Source organism: Xiphophorus maculatus, chromosome 7, assembly GCF_002775205.1.
Source record: "Xiphophorus maculatus strain JP 163 A chromosome 7, X_maculatus-5.0-male, whole genome shotgun sequence".
Classification (NCBI taxonomy): domain Eukaryota; kingdom Metazoa; phylum Chordata; class Actinopteri; order Cyprinodontiformes; family Poeciliidae; genus Xiphophorus; species Xiphophorus maculatus.
In genome coordinates this window covers 27,725,028-27,740,946 of record NC_036449.1, presented here as the reverse complement: position 1 = coordinate 27,740,946, position 15,919 = coordinate 27,725,028, and the positions used below count along the sequence as shown (strand labels likewise).

Sequence of the window (15,919 nt, the reverse complement as noted above, 5' to 3'; positions counted from 1 at the left end):
CATCCGGAAAAAGAAAGGCAATCGAAAATAAGTAAATGCTTGAATTACCATCAGTAGCATATGTAATTATAACTGTAGAATCATACCGAGATAGTTTATCAAGTTTATATTCATAAACTACCTAGGTATGATAGTTTATGAACGCTTCCTAAAGAGGTTTCAAAAGTAACCGCATGTCAGTGAACGCACCAGCAGCCGGAGTACATATTACCGTTCCCAGGATGGGTTGTCTTCTGTCCGTGGTGGGAATATTTCCCTGAAGTCCTAATGGCCGCCGCTGGGAAACCTCGTTTTTTCATTCCGAACCAGTTTCCGAGTAAAATCCCGTTCGGTTTCTGGAGTTTTACTGGTTCCGAGCGATGCTAGTCCGTGTTTAAGCTAGCGACACGTTTCCGGGGAGTGGACGTCTGTTTAGTGGGGTATCGTCCAAATATTTGGCGTTTAGTGGACTCGTTGGGGGAAATTGTGTTTATTTTGTTAACTTTTTAAGAGAAGCGTTAAGTAAAGAGTTCAGGAACATGAAAGCAGCTGAGTCCAGGAGAAAACGGTTCTGAGATGGTCCCGTTATGACTGAACTGCTGTGGATTTTCACCTGGCTGCCGCTGGCTCTGACAGGTGAGTTCAAAGTTTACCAACCAGAAACCACAAAACACCTGGATTATTATGATTCTCTGAGTTGTTTATGTTTTATTTATTTATTATGGGGTTCGGAGCGGATTGTGGACCCATGAACTGCAACACATGCTCAAATCGCAGAGACGCCACGAACAAATCCTGGCAGTGGCAGCTAGACTGGCACTTCCGGTGGCAGGTGCCACAGCTTAGTTTTGGCAGCTGACACAGCTTCTGTGGCATATTGAATATCAATACAAATACGTTTATTTAGAACAAATCGACTAAATAAATGAATACAAATACATAAGTGCATACACACAAACAGTCACTAATTTGGTGGCATTTGTCACCGAATCTGTGGCAGCTGTATGGACATATTTAGATGTATTCTTATTGTTTTTATTGATTTGTTTGAAGTAACCTTATTTATATCCATATTTAATATTCAATCTGCCGCTGAATCTGTGTCAGCTTCCAGCAGCAGTGGCAGCTGACACGATTTGAGCTCAAGTGCATTTTACTTTTTCATGATTTCTTACATTTCAAAGTTCAAGGTTTTTATTGGGTTTTTATGTGACAGATTACTATAAACAGAGCAGGGAAACTTGCAAATAATTAGAAACTGTGACATGTATTTGTTTTCAAGCTAACAGTGGATATTTATTGTATCATTTATTGTAATCAATTTCTCATCATGATTATAATTTTGATTTATTGTCGTCATGATAAATTCCAGTTAATGACCTGATTAGTTTTACTCATCATAATCATCATCAGCTTTATTAAAGACACAAATAGGTCCATAGAAAGATAATTTAAGAAACTTAAAAAAAGAAACAATCACATAAATAGATAATAATCACATACACCGTCAGTGATTGCACATTCTGGACTTTAACCTGACTGAGCTTTGTGAAATATCTGTTAGTATCTGGATGATGATGTTTGTAGAAACATGTAACCGCCATATAAACCTGTACATAAGTTTTCGTAAGACAGCATGAAAAGTGGAGACACCAACACCAACAAATACCTGACTAGCACTCGTCCATCTCGGCATCCTCATGCCGTCATTATATGCCACTTTCAGTTTCTGTAAACTGCTTTGTTTATACTGTCTCCATAAGTGAGCAGTATACAGAGGAGTGCAGAATGCTTTAAAGAGAGCTACTTTCACTGAGACAGAACACATCCCGAACTTGCGTAGCAGCATGTTAGCTTGTGCATACCTTAAACAACATCGTCTGTAAATGACTGTCAGTCAGATCCTCTGTTATATAATGTCCCAGGTATTTGACACCAACACACACTTTAAGAACAACACACCAGATAAGGAGAAGTCAGGAAGTACCAACTTCTGATGCTCCTTAGTTCTTAGAATCATAATGTTACTTTTCAATGCTTTGTACATAATGTCATCCTCCTGACCATATTGTGAGCAGGTCCTCAGTAATTGCTGAAGACCAGCAGTACAAGAACTAAAACTAAATCATCAGCATACATGAGATGGTTAATTATGGTCCCACCAACAACACATCCTGCCCCACAGTGTTGCAGCCACTTTGATAAATCATCCATATATACACTACAAAGAAGAGAAGACAAAATACTTCCCCGTCTAACCCCATTCCTTTATTTTAACACAGTTATCCTGTCTTATGTACATTAACTGATGCATGTACCAAACGGGCAAAATTCTAACAATAGATCTGGGAACCTCTGTTGTGTAGCTTATAAAATAACTTTTTATGATTAACCGGATCAAAAACCTTCAATGCATCAATAAAACACATAAAAATTGTAGAGTTGTTCCTATTATACAAATCTAAAATCTCTTTCAACGCGAAGACGCATATCTGTGCCATGCTGTGATTTAAAACCAAACTGGCTATCCGAAGTAAGGAGAAAATGTTCTATCTTACTTAATATAATTCTCTCCAGAACCTTGGATAGGACACTGGCTAAAGCTGTGAGCCGGTAATTATCCCTGTTGTTTGCTTTATCCTTTATATTAGGCATTAATATAACAGATAAAAATGAGTCAGGCAAAATGCCATGATTCATTAACACAGAGCAAAAGAAAGAGTTTTCTGCTTACTATTATTTTTTTACATTTGTTTATGTGGGGCTTTTAATGCTGTGACACACAGTCATGTAGCCATGCAGTTTCCTAAAAAAAAAAAGCAATAAATAGTTCTTCTTGCATTGTTATTACGGTTACTACAAATGATTAATTTAGTTATTTTTGACAATTAATTGGATACAATTATTTCTATTTATATCATCATTTCTTTATTTAAAATTTTTATCTTTCTATTTTTATTATTTTTAATGATTTTTAAGTTTTATACTTATTTATTTTTAGTCATTTTTGGTTTTAGTTTTATTTTTTAAAATCATTTTAAATTTTTTGGTTCTGTGTATATAGGTTGAGTGAGAGATACTTTTCAAAACATAAGATTTTGTTTTAGTTTATCTTGTCTCTGCTATAAAGTAAAATACTAGAAACAAAACATTATTAGTAACAGTAATAAATTATATATTAGTGAATTGAAAGTCTTTTTTTAGTTATTTTTGGATTGTTTTTAGCTGGAAAAGTATGAAAACTTGGAAAAGTTCTTGAATTTTACTGTTGGAAAAGTGTACAAACCAAAACTGAACTATAGCAGATGACCTGTAAAGAATTCACCTTATTTTTCCCCCATAATTGAAATAAATTTGCCATTAAAACTTGCATCTTGTCCCCTTCTGCTCACCGTTCTGGTTGTTTTTCTGTTGCAGCTGTGAGTTCGCTCCCAGAACCACTAAACGTCAAAGTGACCTTGGATCAGGCGGATTACATGCTGAGATGGGAACTCGGAGCAGGAACCCCCAATGGGACGTCTTTCAGCGTTTATACCTTCAGGTGGGTCTCACCTGGTGGCGTGTTTGAATGGAAAACGCTGCAGGCTGCTGTGGTTTCAACGGGAGAAACGGTGCAGATGAGTCAGTGCTTGTGTTGAGAGACTCACACCCAGAGAGAAAACCGGAGATTCATGAGGAGTTTCACTTCAGGAAATGTTTCCTAAACAAACCTGCCGCTAGCAGACGCTACCCAGGAATCAGGATAACATCAGATGTCAATTAAAGCTACTGGGACCAGATCACTTTATCAGCTGTTTCATCTACAGTCACACAGTTTATTTATGTAGTAATTAATCACCTACTTTACTGGATTTAAAGATATAATCAAAACCAGTTTGTTGAAATCCTGTCTGAATGTTGAATTTAATTGAACTTTCCATTAACAATTGTTATGACAAATCTAAATGAGGAAATGTGTGTGTAGTTACTAAAATTTCACTTTATGGTTATATTTGGGGAAACAACACCACTACAAACTTATTAATACAGCTGAGTAAGCTTGTTGCAATAAATCAATTAATGGCATGATTAATTAAAATGAGCTGGATAATTTCCATTTGCATGATTATATATTTCTCTATTTCTACCAAAACTGGATGACAAAAGTCTTCAGTCTGAACAAGCCCATTTTTTTAAAGGATCATTTTGTTTACTGAGACTACAGGTTCCATTTTATTTGTTGTTTTGTTTATTTATTTTATATATTTGAAAAGTATTCCAGTTCCAGACTTAAATGTTTGTTATAAATTAAAATCTATCAATCTTTGAGAGGGTGAACTTACTTGTCTTATGCCATTATCGTTATATTACTTGAAAATTGTCTCAAAACATCAGTATTATTGTTTATCTCAATAACTTCTGGGACAATTTATCATCCAGCTAAATTTTATTATTGAGTTGGGCTAAAATCATTTTTGGATAATAAGATTTTAGTTTGCTAAGTTCTGTTTTCAGAATGAGCTGGTTCAGGGCGTCCTGTCACTTTAAATCCAAATAAAGTGACAGGACTTTATTTGACAGGACTCACTTTCCTGAGTGTGTGCCGGCCACACTCAGGAAAATGGCTACAATCAGATTCAATTTAAATTAAAAAATACTCTATTGATCCCAGAGGGTAACTAAATTAGATGTGCAATTATACAATTGTACATATTTGAAAAGCAGAAGTGGAACCTCCTGCACAACTAACAAGAATGCTGCAAGTGGTTTCTGGATGATAAGTTGACAGCAAAACACTTGTCTTTTTCAGCAGCCATTGTACAGCAGTAAAATCTGCTGACCAAACATGCTGGAGCTCTGCTGGGGTTTCTAGGTAACCGATGGAACTCTGCTGAGGTTTCTAGGTAACCGATGGAACTCTGCTGGGGTTGCTAGGTAACCGATGAACTCTCCTGGGGTTGCTAGCTGACGGATGGAACTCTGCTGGGGTTGCTAGGTGACGGCGCAGTTCCAGTCAGTTCTGACTTTTTCAAACGGATTATTTTCCACACACCAAAAAATAGTAAATTATTTCCCAAAAAACACCTGGGTGATGTTTTTAAGGGTTTTGGTTGTTTTTAGAAGTAGTTGAGACCCAAATGGAAGTATGGTACAAAAAACATCCAAAATTTGAATTTTCCACTATAGGCTTGCTTTAAAAAACTGCTCCTTTAGTTAAAGGGGGGCAGGGAAAGCTTAGGTGGGGAAAGCTCAGTTTATATACCCCTAGATTGGTTTTTGTTTGTTTGTTTTTGAATTTGAGACTCATGGTTGAACGTAGACATTAAAAATTATTTCAACCTCTGGTTTTCTGCTTGGTTTTCTCTCCAGCGATACACAAACATATAAGTGGTTCCCGGTATCCAGCTGCCAACGCGTTCAGAGTCCACTGACCTGCAACCTGACTGAAACATTTGGGAACCTACTGGATAGCTTTAAGATCAAGGTGATGGCTAACCTGGGGAACCGCACATCCAACCCAGCCGAACTTGAAGAATATAAACCACTGGGTGAGTCATCTCCATGTTTGGACCAGGGCTAGCATAGCTTTGGTATTGAAGAGGCTTCTTTGTCTGAATCACTTTGTTTTTTATTATTTTTATTAAACTGGTTATTTCATGTTGTTTTATTTCAAAAGGGGAAATGTGCATTGCGTAATATGACAGAGTTAGCCATAGGGGCTAGTTTTCATCTGTAGTCCCTTAAGGTACAATAATGTAAACAAGTTTCAGTAATACTTTATTTGAAGTGGTACTCTGTCATATACTCGACATGGCACCTGTCAAGAACATGAAGAAGTCTTCATAATGTCTGACACTTTTAATGCAAAGTTACATTAAAAGAGCATTATTTAGCATTATTTGGTAAATAATTGCATTTTTATGCAAAGTTACATTAAAACCTACATTAAAACTCAAGTAAAAGAGTCAACTGTGCATTAAAAGTGTCATTATTTACCAAATGACACTTGATGACTACAAAAAAAGTCTTACCCAAGCTTCTTCCAAAAATAAGTAATAATAATGATGAACAAAGCCCATTTTTTTAATCAGAATGAACATATTAAGTTACAAATTTAAGAAGAACAAGAAGAACAGTACATAAAAACAGAATCACATGGAGTTTTTCCTTTAGATTTTGTTTCCTCATATTTGGTTGGTTAGTTTGCTTTTAAATTCTGATCTCAGGTTTGTTGTTTTGCATATCAAATGAAAAGAATCTGAGGAGCGATGCCACTCCTTTAAATGGTTCACGTTCACTTATTTTAACGATTGCCTCAGGGAAACTTTTATAATTTACGACATGTTTGCACTCGTCTGATGACTGAGCTTTGCGTTATGGTTCGTAAATCATGTGATTGTGTCTCTGCCCTGCCAGCCCACCTGCCGCTGCCCAGGCTGAACGTCACATCCTGCAACACCAAACTCTGCCTGCACTTCCTGCCTCCATACTCGCGCTTCCAGGAGATCTACGACAGAATCGAATACCAGCTTCAGATCAAGAGCAGCAACACCGACGAACCCAAGGTACTGATTTATAAATGGAGCCGATTTCAGCAGCCTGGGTGCTTCATGTTAGCTTCCTGTTAGCATCATCAGAACCTAAAGGAGTTAAACTTTTATACGACTTGCTGAGCATGAATCACAAATATCTTCATGTGATGTGGTTTAAAAAGCCTGCAGCAGCAAGAGGTTACCACGGGATTTATTCAGGATGTCAGGAGATGAGATGTTTCTCTTCCTATAAATAATATAAATACAGGAATTGTTTTCAAGTTTAGAGATAAAATCATTCGAACCTCCACTGCAAATGAAGATTATTGGTAAGATATCGAAACCTTAACTTGTATTAAAAGTATTGAATTTTAACAATGACTTTAGTCTCATCATGCTATTATAACCTGCTGCAAAACGATTAATCGTGATTAATCGATGGTTGAAATAATCACCAACTAAATTAGTAATCGATTAATCGTTAACTGGAGCAAATAGATTCAAAAATATGCCATTTGCTAAAAGCAGAGCAGTAATTAAGCCAAAACTCTACAAAATGTAGATAAGCTTTATATTTAAGATTAAAAAACTTTCTGTAAACATGTTCTACCTTGATATAAGTATGTTGTGGTTTTATCTTCAGGAAGACCTTGGAGGTTAGCATCTGTTGATGCCATGATGGTTTCCACTACAGTATGTGTAATAACTGTATTTGACGTTTGAAGCAGGGCTGAAGTGATTAATCGATTATTGGAATAATCGGTAACTAATTTAGTAATCAATTAATTGCTAACTGGAGTAAACTGATTGGAAAATAGGCAATTCACCTAAAACATCCTCAAAGGTGTAAATTAAGCCAAAACTGTACAAAAATGCAAAAAGTTTGCATTTAAGATTTAAAAAAAAATTTCTGTAAATATGTTTTACCAAAAACTTTCAAGTGGCCTAGTTTTGTTTTGTTTTTTTGGTTACCTGGCTTAAATAAAAAATTATTTTTAAAAAGTGTGTTTGTGAATAGACATTTTGATGTGCCTTGGTTGTCAGCAACACCAAGACCACCATCTTGTTTTACAGCTTTTATTTATTTGGACTTTTATAAAAACTTTAAATGAAGAATCTTGAGAATCTTGTGAAGTTATACTTTGGCATCAGTTTTACAAATTTCATCTTTCAACACATCAGCATCAAATGATGCTGATGCTATTTACAGTTGAAACCAGATCAGCAGCGAGACTCTACTGAGTTTATGTCAAAGAAAGAACCACCTGGTTGTCACGACACTAGAATAGCTTGAGTTAGTCCACTTTGACGTATACTTATTTCGGCTTCGATAGTCCAACTGGCCTGAAGGATTTTATCTAGCAGGTGCTTTTGTTCAGTAAATAGGGCCATTACCTTATCAGTACCCTGGTAATGGCCTCAACGCATCTCACAGTTGCACAATTGTTCCTTAGACTTCGACTTCGACTGACTTTGTTGTCATTTTCAACAGTATAAAATATGAATATAAATCTAAATATAAAATATAAAGTGCAGGACTGACCTTGGTCACCCCCCGCAAGATTATGACTGAAATAAATGCCATTAGTTCTTGTGAACTAAATAGGTGAAGCAGTCACCTATTTATCCTCCACAGCACAAAAGGCTGCATGCAAATTTGCATGTGCAAAGTCTCCCAGATTTCTTTTGCTTACACTTTTTGCATGATTTTTTTGAGGTGGATCAACACAATTAATTTGGTTAGTTTATTTCTAAACTGTTATTTTAAACCCTCTTAGCTTTATTTCAAAGAGAAACATTACTAATTTCTTTTAGAAAAACCTTTGCATATTTTTTGAAACAGATTGTATGTTTTGCAAACTCTATGTACATTTGGCAAAATGACCTGGATAATGCAGCACAACATCATGGATCAGCTGCAAAAGGTCACATCTCTCCAAAAACACTTCATGTATGCTTCAAAACTGAACTGAAGAGCACTACCTACAGGAGACCTGATCTCCTGCTGGTATCATAGATACCCACCCCCAACATGGACTATTCACACTCCTACCTTCTGGCCTGACGGTCAACGACCACATTTACAATTGAAGAAGGGATGCTAATTTGAGCCATCAGAGTCGTCAGGGTGGACTCCGGCCTTTTGGCCCTGTTGAGCCGATATGGGAAGGACTCGAAAACTGAGCTATCCTAGCTTTTTTCTCATCAAAACTTCTTTATTTAGTAATTTAAGACATTCTTCTGATAAAACTGCATCTTTATTCTGCTAACATAATATTTCTTGTTAAACAAAAATTCTCGTGCTTTGGCCCTGATAATTTACAACTCACAGAAGAGATGATTGAAACAAAAAAAAGCCACTTTCCGGGAAATACTTTTTGTAATTTATTTTTTTTTAAAGAATTGCATTAAAATTGGAAATAGGATCTGTTATGAACAGAATCTGAGATTTCATGTTTACGCTGTAAACACATAAAGGCATTGAAACTGATGTTTTTGTTGTGGTTTTTAACTAAAAATCACAGTTTTGTCTGTTTGGCTGTGTAACATCCCCGTTCTTCTCCTCTTCATGTCAGATCCTGGGCATTCGTTCTCTGGCAAGCAGGGAAAATGTGACGGATCTGGTTCCGGGCAGATCATACTGCGTCTCGATCCGGTTCAACTACGACCTGTATAAACTGTGGTCCAACTTCAGCCAGCCTGAATGCATTTCCGTCCCCGGACTCTTTTCTTCAGGTGGAAACATTTTTTTCTGTTGTTTTCTAAATGCTTCAGTCTGTATTTAGCCAGTTCACCTGTTTTTATTGGACAGACAAGTTATTTAATGTTTTTATTGAGCTGCTAAAATCCCCGAGGAACAAAATCAATATGAGGCTTGTGTGGAAAAACTAAATATTTTTTATCAATTTTATTGAATTTTTCGTAAATTTTTCTTCTGAAGTCCGAAGAAATTAAGTGTTGCTCTTTTTACTAATATTGGGATCCTAATCTACAGACCCCATTAGTGTTTAAACAAGAAAAAAAGAGGAAAAAGTGTGAAATTTAAATAGAAATAGAAAAATTACACAAAATAAACCATTATTTACAGTTGAAACCAGAAGCTTAGATCTGTGTTCAGATGTATAAAAACACTTTTATTTTTCCTCACTGTGAAGTGAAATCAAAGTGTATCTTTTTTTTAATTTTTTTAGGTTAGTTAGAATTGGTAAAATTATTTGTATTTGCTAAATGCCAGAAAACTAAGCAGGAGTGTTTTTTTTAGAGATTTTACTGTCTTTGTATATTGTATTTAGGTATTTAATTTGAGGGACAGAGGCTCATTTGTTGGATTGTTTCAACATTATGAATGTGTTGAATGTGTATGAATGACTTAATGAACTTTATAGTCGTAATAAAGGTAGTTTTATATGTTTATATTTTTGTTAAATTAGTGGTGTATTTTCAGACCAGTCAGGTGGTTAGGTCATGTGTGAGACATTTCAAAACATAAAATCTTTCTTTCCTTGTCCCTGCTGTAGATTGTATAAGATATTATTAATAATAGTAATAAATTATGCCATATAATGGTAAATCAACATCTGCCTTTTTATTTTGGTGATGGATTGTTTTTAATGTCAAGTGTGGTTCTAGAAAAATTTGAAAAATGTTTGATTTTACTAAGAGAAAAGTGTACAAGCCCTGATGGAAAACTAAAAATAAAAAATAAAAAAGTGTATTGAGGAAATAAATCCTGTGTTTGAAAGTAAAAAAGGTCCAGTCAGTTTCTGCCATGATGAAGGTGTTTTCTCTGGATTAATCCGTTAAAATAATGTGTCCTCATTGCAGACGCAGCCATTTCTGCAGTGCTGATTATATTGGTGATGGTCGGCTTCGCTGTCCTTGCTCTGCTGTTCTGGACCGGTTTCATCTGTCTGAAACTGAGTCCAATGCCTTCGGTTCTGGTGAGTGAAACGCAGCCGGCCGGTAAAACGGAAAACGACTTTAGAACGTGGAAATATGGTGAAAAAAATTAGAATATTGTGGATTTTCTGTCCCTTATTTCAGAAAGTAAAACTCTTATGTTCATGTATAAAAATCAATACTTTAAAATGTCTTCAATTCATGCATCTACAAAAATCAAAGTCTTAAAGAGTCTTAAATTCACGTATCTAAAATTAAAGCAATAAAATGTCATAGATTCGTAGAAGAAAAAGTTGGCCTTAAATACATCACAGGTCTTAAGTTTTGTTGTGGTAGGATTATTTAATCTGGTATATTCTGGGGTTGTTTTTTTTTGTGCAAACTTTTGACTTGCACGCAGACTCAAGGCGGCTCCTGCTGCGGCTACTGCTAACTAGCTGCTAATATACCTTTGCTAGCTAGTTAGCTTTTTTATGTCCATCATGCCTAAGTTTAAATTTATTGTCTGTTGACTGGATAACGTTCATCTTGGCCAGTTGCCAACACATATGATTAATTTGTGATTTTCCTGTGAACATTTCTGTCTTGATAAAAGTCTTAAATTCTGTTCATAATGGTCTTAAAAAAATCTTAAATTTGAGTTGGTGAGGCTAAAAGTCAACTTTTCAGGTGAAGGAAAAGTTTGAATTTTATTTTAAAATAGAGGCCCCAGACTCTGGACAGTTTGGGTCAGCATGTCTGGTTCTGCTGGTTTCGGTCCACTGGGTTCCACAGCCAACAAACATACTTTTCAGAAAACCTAGCACTTATTTTTTTTGCGATCTAATGTAATATTCAGACTTTGCGATGAATGAATTTGTCCGTTGAAGATGAAGCCTCAGTTTGGATTAACGGCATGAGGCTAGTACATCGAGAAATTTCTGAGAAAACTGCTTCAAACGTTTCTGAGAAGAAATAAAAACAGCGGCGTGGTTTCTGACAGGAAGCTGACTTCGAGGAAGAACACTCAAAGCAAACCTCTCGCTTTGTCCTTACATGAAGGTAACAGAAATGGGTTTCAGGGCGCCTCACCTCTCCAATGTGCCGAATGTTTTTAATGTTGCGCTTTACAGTTTAAACGCCACAGGTTGTTGTCTATAACCATTGCGGGCGCCTTTCTATCTCAACATCCAAACCCACATAAAAGTCTGCTGTGCAAAGATGTATAATTTAAAACCTGAGGATCAGATAATGCAGCCATTAAATTGTAAAGAGCAGTAACCTGTCAAACACTCCCTGCTACATTAGAAACTTTTCAAACTGTTTGAAAGACTGAACATTTGTGGTAATAGGAAGGAACCTCAGCTACCATGTCAGCACTCTGATTGGAGACTTGGCCTTGGTTGTTTGTTTTTTCTTTTTTGGTTTGTTTTTTTATCTGTGGTCTGCAACACCGAGACAGAAAAAAAAACACCCATCTGCAGAGACCATATGGTTTCCGGTGAATGTTTCATGGTAGTTTTGCATGTGTTATTTCCCCCCTGCGAAACTTACATGCAACTGGCATAACTTTGCATAAATAATCTTATGGAAAAAATACATAATGCTGTTATTCTAATCCCCTACATTTAACACAGAAAGCAACATTTATTAATTTTCCTTCTAACATAATAGAACATCCTGACATGGATAATTGTATTTGTGGCATTTTTGCAAACGGCCACTTCATACAGTATAAGTTTCCTATCTATCTGTATCTAATATTCTGTGTCTTTTTCTATGTCTTTCTAAGTAATCTTCTGTTTCTTTGTCTCTCTAGCTAATCTACTCTATCCTCAGCTGGATAAGTAATCAGTGTTATCTAGTGGCTAGCCTGCAGTCTGCTGCTTTACAGACATGCTGCTTGTAGCTAGCTATGCTAGCATTAACCAGCACACTAACATGCTGTTGTGCATTTATTGGCTTAAGGAAGCTGAACAGTCTAACTTAATGAGCTGCAGACCAGGCGGAGCAGTTTTACTGTCAAGCTCAAAATTATTCATAGCCCTGACAGAAATCAGTGGAATATTTGCTGATGATTTTCGTCAGCAGAGATCCTTTCTCTTTCCCATATGGCTTGAAACCTGTGGCCTGCTTAATAATCTGGAACATCCTTCTTAAGTAGATTTCCTTTAATTGAGCTCACCAGACAAACTAATCAACCAGCTTTCTGAAATTAATTGTAGTGATTCAAAGAGCCCTGACACACAATAGCACAACAAAAATTTAATCTTTATGACACTTAAATCCAATTTGCATAATAATTTGGAACATGGTGTACAATAAAGGATTTCACTATCTTTACTACATTATATTCCTGATGCGTTCAGGAAAATATTTTAAAGTTTTCTGAAAAAGTGTTTTTAATCTCCAGATGTAGTAAATCTAAACCCACTTTTCCTGTCTCTCCACCAGACCTCCATTTCTCACTTAGAAGAAGTGAAAGTTTCGTCCTGTGGAGACGCCCCGTCGTCTCTGCTGAACGTCAGGTCGATGGCGCCCCCTGCAGGCAAGAGGACATCCAGCAGTTCAGAGGAATCAGACGAGGAGGGCTGCACAGAAAACTCCGGTATGAGCTCCTCTGGAGCAAATTACGCTCTGCATCGGGGCGCCAACCCGCTCTCCTCCACCTCATCATCTTCATCATCCTTATCTTCAGTTTGCAAACCGAAACCTCCACCCAACCGGACCCCAGACTCGCAGCACGAGGTTCTAGTTGTTATAGAACATCGGCCTGGAGGTGAACAGAAACCTAATAGTTTAGAAAAAAGGAGAACTGAGGAGAAGGAGGCGGCGGTGAACGTTGGACAGGAAGTGAACCTCCTCACTTTGACGTTCGGCTGGCCGGAGAAGCAGGAGGAAGAGGAGGAGGAGGAGGAAGGCTGCCCAGATGTTCCAGATGAGTTGAGCGCTCTGGCAGCTCCTCTGGTTCATCCTCCTCAGCCTGCTGATGATGCCGCGGCGTCATGCTGTACTGATGAAGATGAAGCTTACGATGACTGCGACTACATGTGCAGACAGGCGACGTGACGCGTCTCCGATCCTGTCTGGATCAGCTGGACTGACCCGGTTCTGGTCAGGAATACCTTTCCACTCCGCCTTCTTTAAAACAAATCTACAGACAGATTTGTTATCAAATTGGATCTTCTTGTGTCAGTTGCTGCATGTTGGCACTTCAGATCATTTAGTGTAAGACCTTCAACCTCCTCAATTTTTTTATTTTTTTTAGATTAACGAAGCTAAACGAATAGAAACATAAACGCACCGTGCGGTGGGCGCCTAACGAGCCTCTCCTTGATGAACCTGAACGCAGCCGATGTTTTCCCTCAGGGCGACGAGTCGCTTGGAGCATGTACATGTGTGCTGCTCCGAGTCTCCATGGTAACGGTTCAAACCGCTTTCTAGCCCCGGTTAGCGGCTGGAGTCTGTTCAGCCCACAAACTTCAGAACCAGGGGTGGGCTTAAGATGCTATTTTCATAACCAGGCCAGCTGAGAGAAATATTAAAAAAATATTATTTATATAATTAGGCTGCAAATCATAAATGCTTTTGATCATATTTTCACATTTATTGATTCTGTAGCAATCCTGATAGTTTTAAACATTAATTGGAATTTATCACGACAATATATCAAGATTCTTGCCATAAGAAATTTATCACGATAAATGATAAACGATACAATAAACGCCGATGGATGTACTGGTTTCCATTCCAGTTGCGAACCGCTCCTGTAGAATTTGGTTCGATGAAGCCCGCAGAACCACATCAAACTGACCTTGGAGGTTCTGAACACATTCTAGTAGAGTCCAACTGACGCTCTCTGTCCTGTCCTTTAGAGCAGTGGTCCCCAACCACCGGACCGGTCCGCGGACCAATTGGTACCGGGCCGCGCAAGAAATAATGAACTACTTCCGGATCTTTTATTTTGAAAATCCTAAACCGGATTTTACCGGTTACGCCAACTTGCAGCAGAATGAGCAACAAAACAACATCGGAGTACTGTGAACCGTCGCTATTTCGCGGTTCACCTTTCACGGTCTCGCTGCTTCACGGATTTGCGTCGTGCTTTGTGTTCTGCATTTTGATTGGCTAAACAGTCTCTCCGCTTCTTCTCTACCTGTGTGTCAACAACGTTGCGTTTTAATATGTACACGTACGTAAAACAGCTTGCCATATTTAACATAATCGATGGTGGCATGTCGGTTTATAAGAATCTTTTTGCCCAGAAGAAAAAAGAACGACAACATCTACCTTTAACTATGTTCTTCTCTCGATAAAACACACCTGCACCGCGAGTTTTAGAAGATATGAAAAAAAAACCCGCTACAGAGCGGAGTCAGGATGCAGCGGCTCAGTCAGAAGAGCAGTGAAATACACGGGAGTCACTATTTGTCCTACTGTTCTTTGTTTTGTTTTTTTGTTTTTTCATAATCATTTTTTATTTTCTCCCGTTCTAATCCAATAACTCGGGTCACGGTGGGGCAGCGCTGATCTCCGCAATTTGGGAATCCGCCTTCAGTTCATATTAAAATTATTATTTTACAGTACAGTAGTTATTTGTAAAAAAAAAAAAAAAAAAAAGTTTACACAGTACTTTTTATTTGTTAAACAAATGTTTGGGCCTGTAAAAAGGTTTTTTTCTTTGGTTTCAATGTATCATGGAATATTTCATTGTATAATAATTTTAAAAAAAAAGAAAAGGTTCACTGTACTGCCCCCCCCCCCTCTCCCAAAAGGTTGGGGACCACTGATTTAGAGAGTTCAAACTTTTGGACAGTATGGTGGAAAACTTGTGACCAGTGACTGACAGCCTAGATTTAGACAAAACTTAATAGGAATAATTAATATTTTTGCACATTTTTATATTTGCATTTATTTTCTGCTGCTTCTAAAAACAGCCAAATAACTTAACAAAAAACATTCATAAGTGTTTTTGGCAATAAGTGATCCATTTCAAAAACCTCCCAAATGTTGTTACAAATCAGCAGGCACTGCCCGTTACCTAGCAACGCCAGCCCATTACCTAGCAACGCCAGCCCGTTGCCTAGCAACCCAAGTGGAACTCCAGAACGTTTGGTTAGTTTTCCGTTCATCCGGCGGCTCATTATCGCCTCATTTCTAACTTTAACCTCCCGGTTTCTCGTTCACACCTGGCAGGTGAATCTGTTTCAGATTCGATTCTGGCATTTCTTTTAACATTTACATGATGCAAAAGGACCAATTATTAGTTTTCTGGGTATTATTTTAAAGTTCAGCTGTGAAATAAAAACATTTTGTTATGTTTTGTTCCTGCACTGCAAAAACACAAAAGTATTTTTGGTCTAGTGTACTTGAAATAAGACAAAACGTATAAGTAACTTTACAGCAAAATATAGGAGCTTAAGTGAATAATTCCTTAATATTGATGAAAAATTACTAGTTTCGCTGGTAAATTATTTCAATTACATAACATTTTTCCCAGGTTTATGTGGGAATGTTAATATTAAGGAATTATTTGCCTAAAACAAGTT

General features: G+C 37.2%; 1 protein-coding gene across 2 annotated transcripts; it reads left to right on the top strand.

The window, feature by feature from the left end:
- The first annotated feature begins 191 nt into the window (after positions 1-191).
- LOC111609198 (interleukin-20 receptor subunit beta-like) lies at positions 192-14,319 on the top strand. Of its 2 annotated transcripts, XM_023336235.1 has the most exons (8): positions 192-615; positions 3,397-3,520; positions 5,329-5,507; positions 6,376-6,524; positions 9,068-9,227; positions 10,317-10,432; positions 12,825-12,978; positions 13,069-14,319. In XM_023336235.1, the coding sequence occupies exons 1-8, from the start codon at positions 567-569 to the stop codon at positions 13,437-13,439; spliced, it is 1,302 nt and encodes a 433-aa protein (XP_023192003.1). In that variant the 5' UTR covers positions 192-566; the 3' UTR covers positions 13,440-14,319. The 2 variants fall into 2 exon arrangements, with proteins under 2 accessions (XP_023192003.1, XP_023192002.1); XM_023336234.1 differs by having other exon boundaries at positions 12,825-14,319.
- Positions 14,320-15,919: the final 1,600 nt, after the last annotated feature.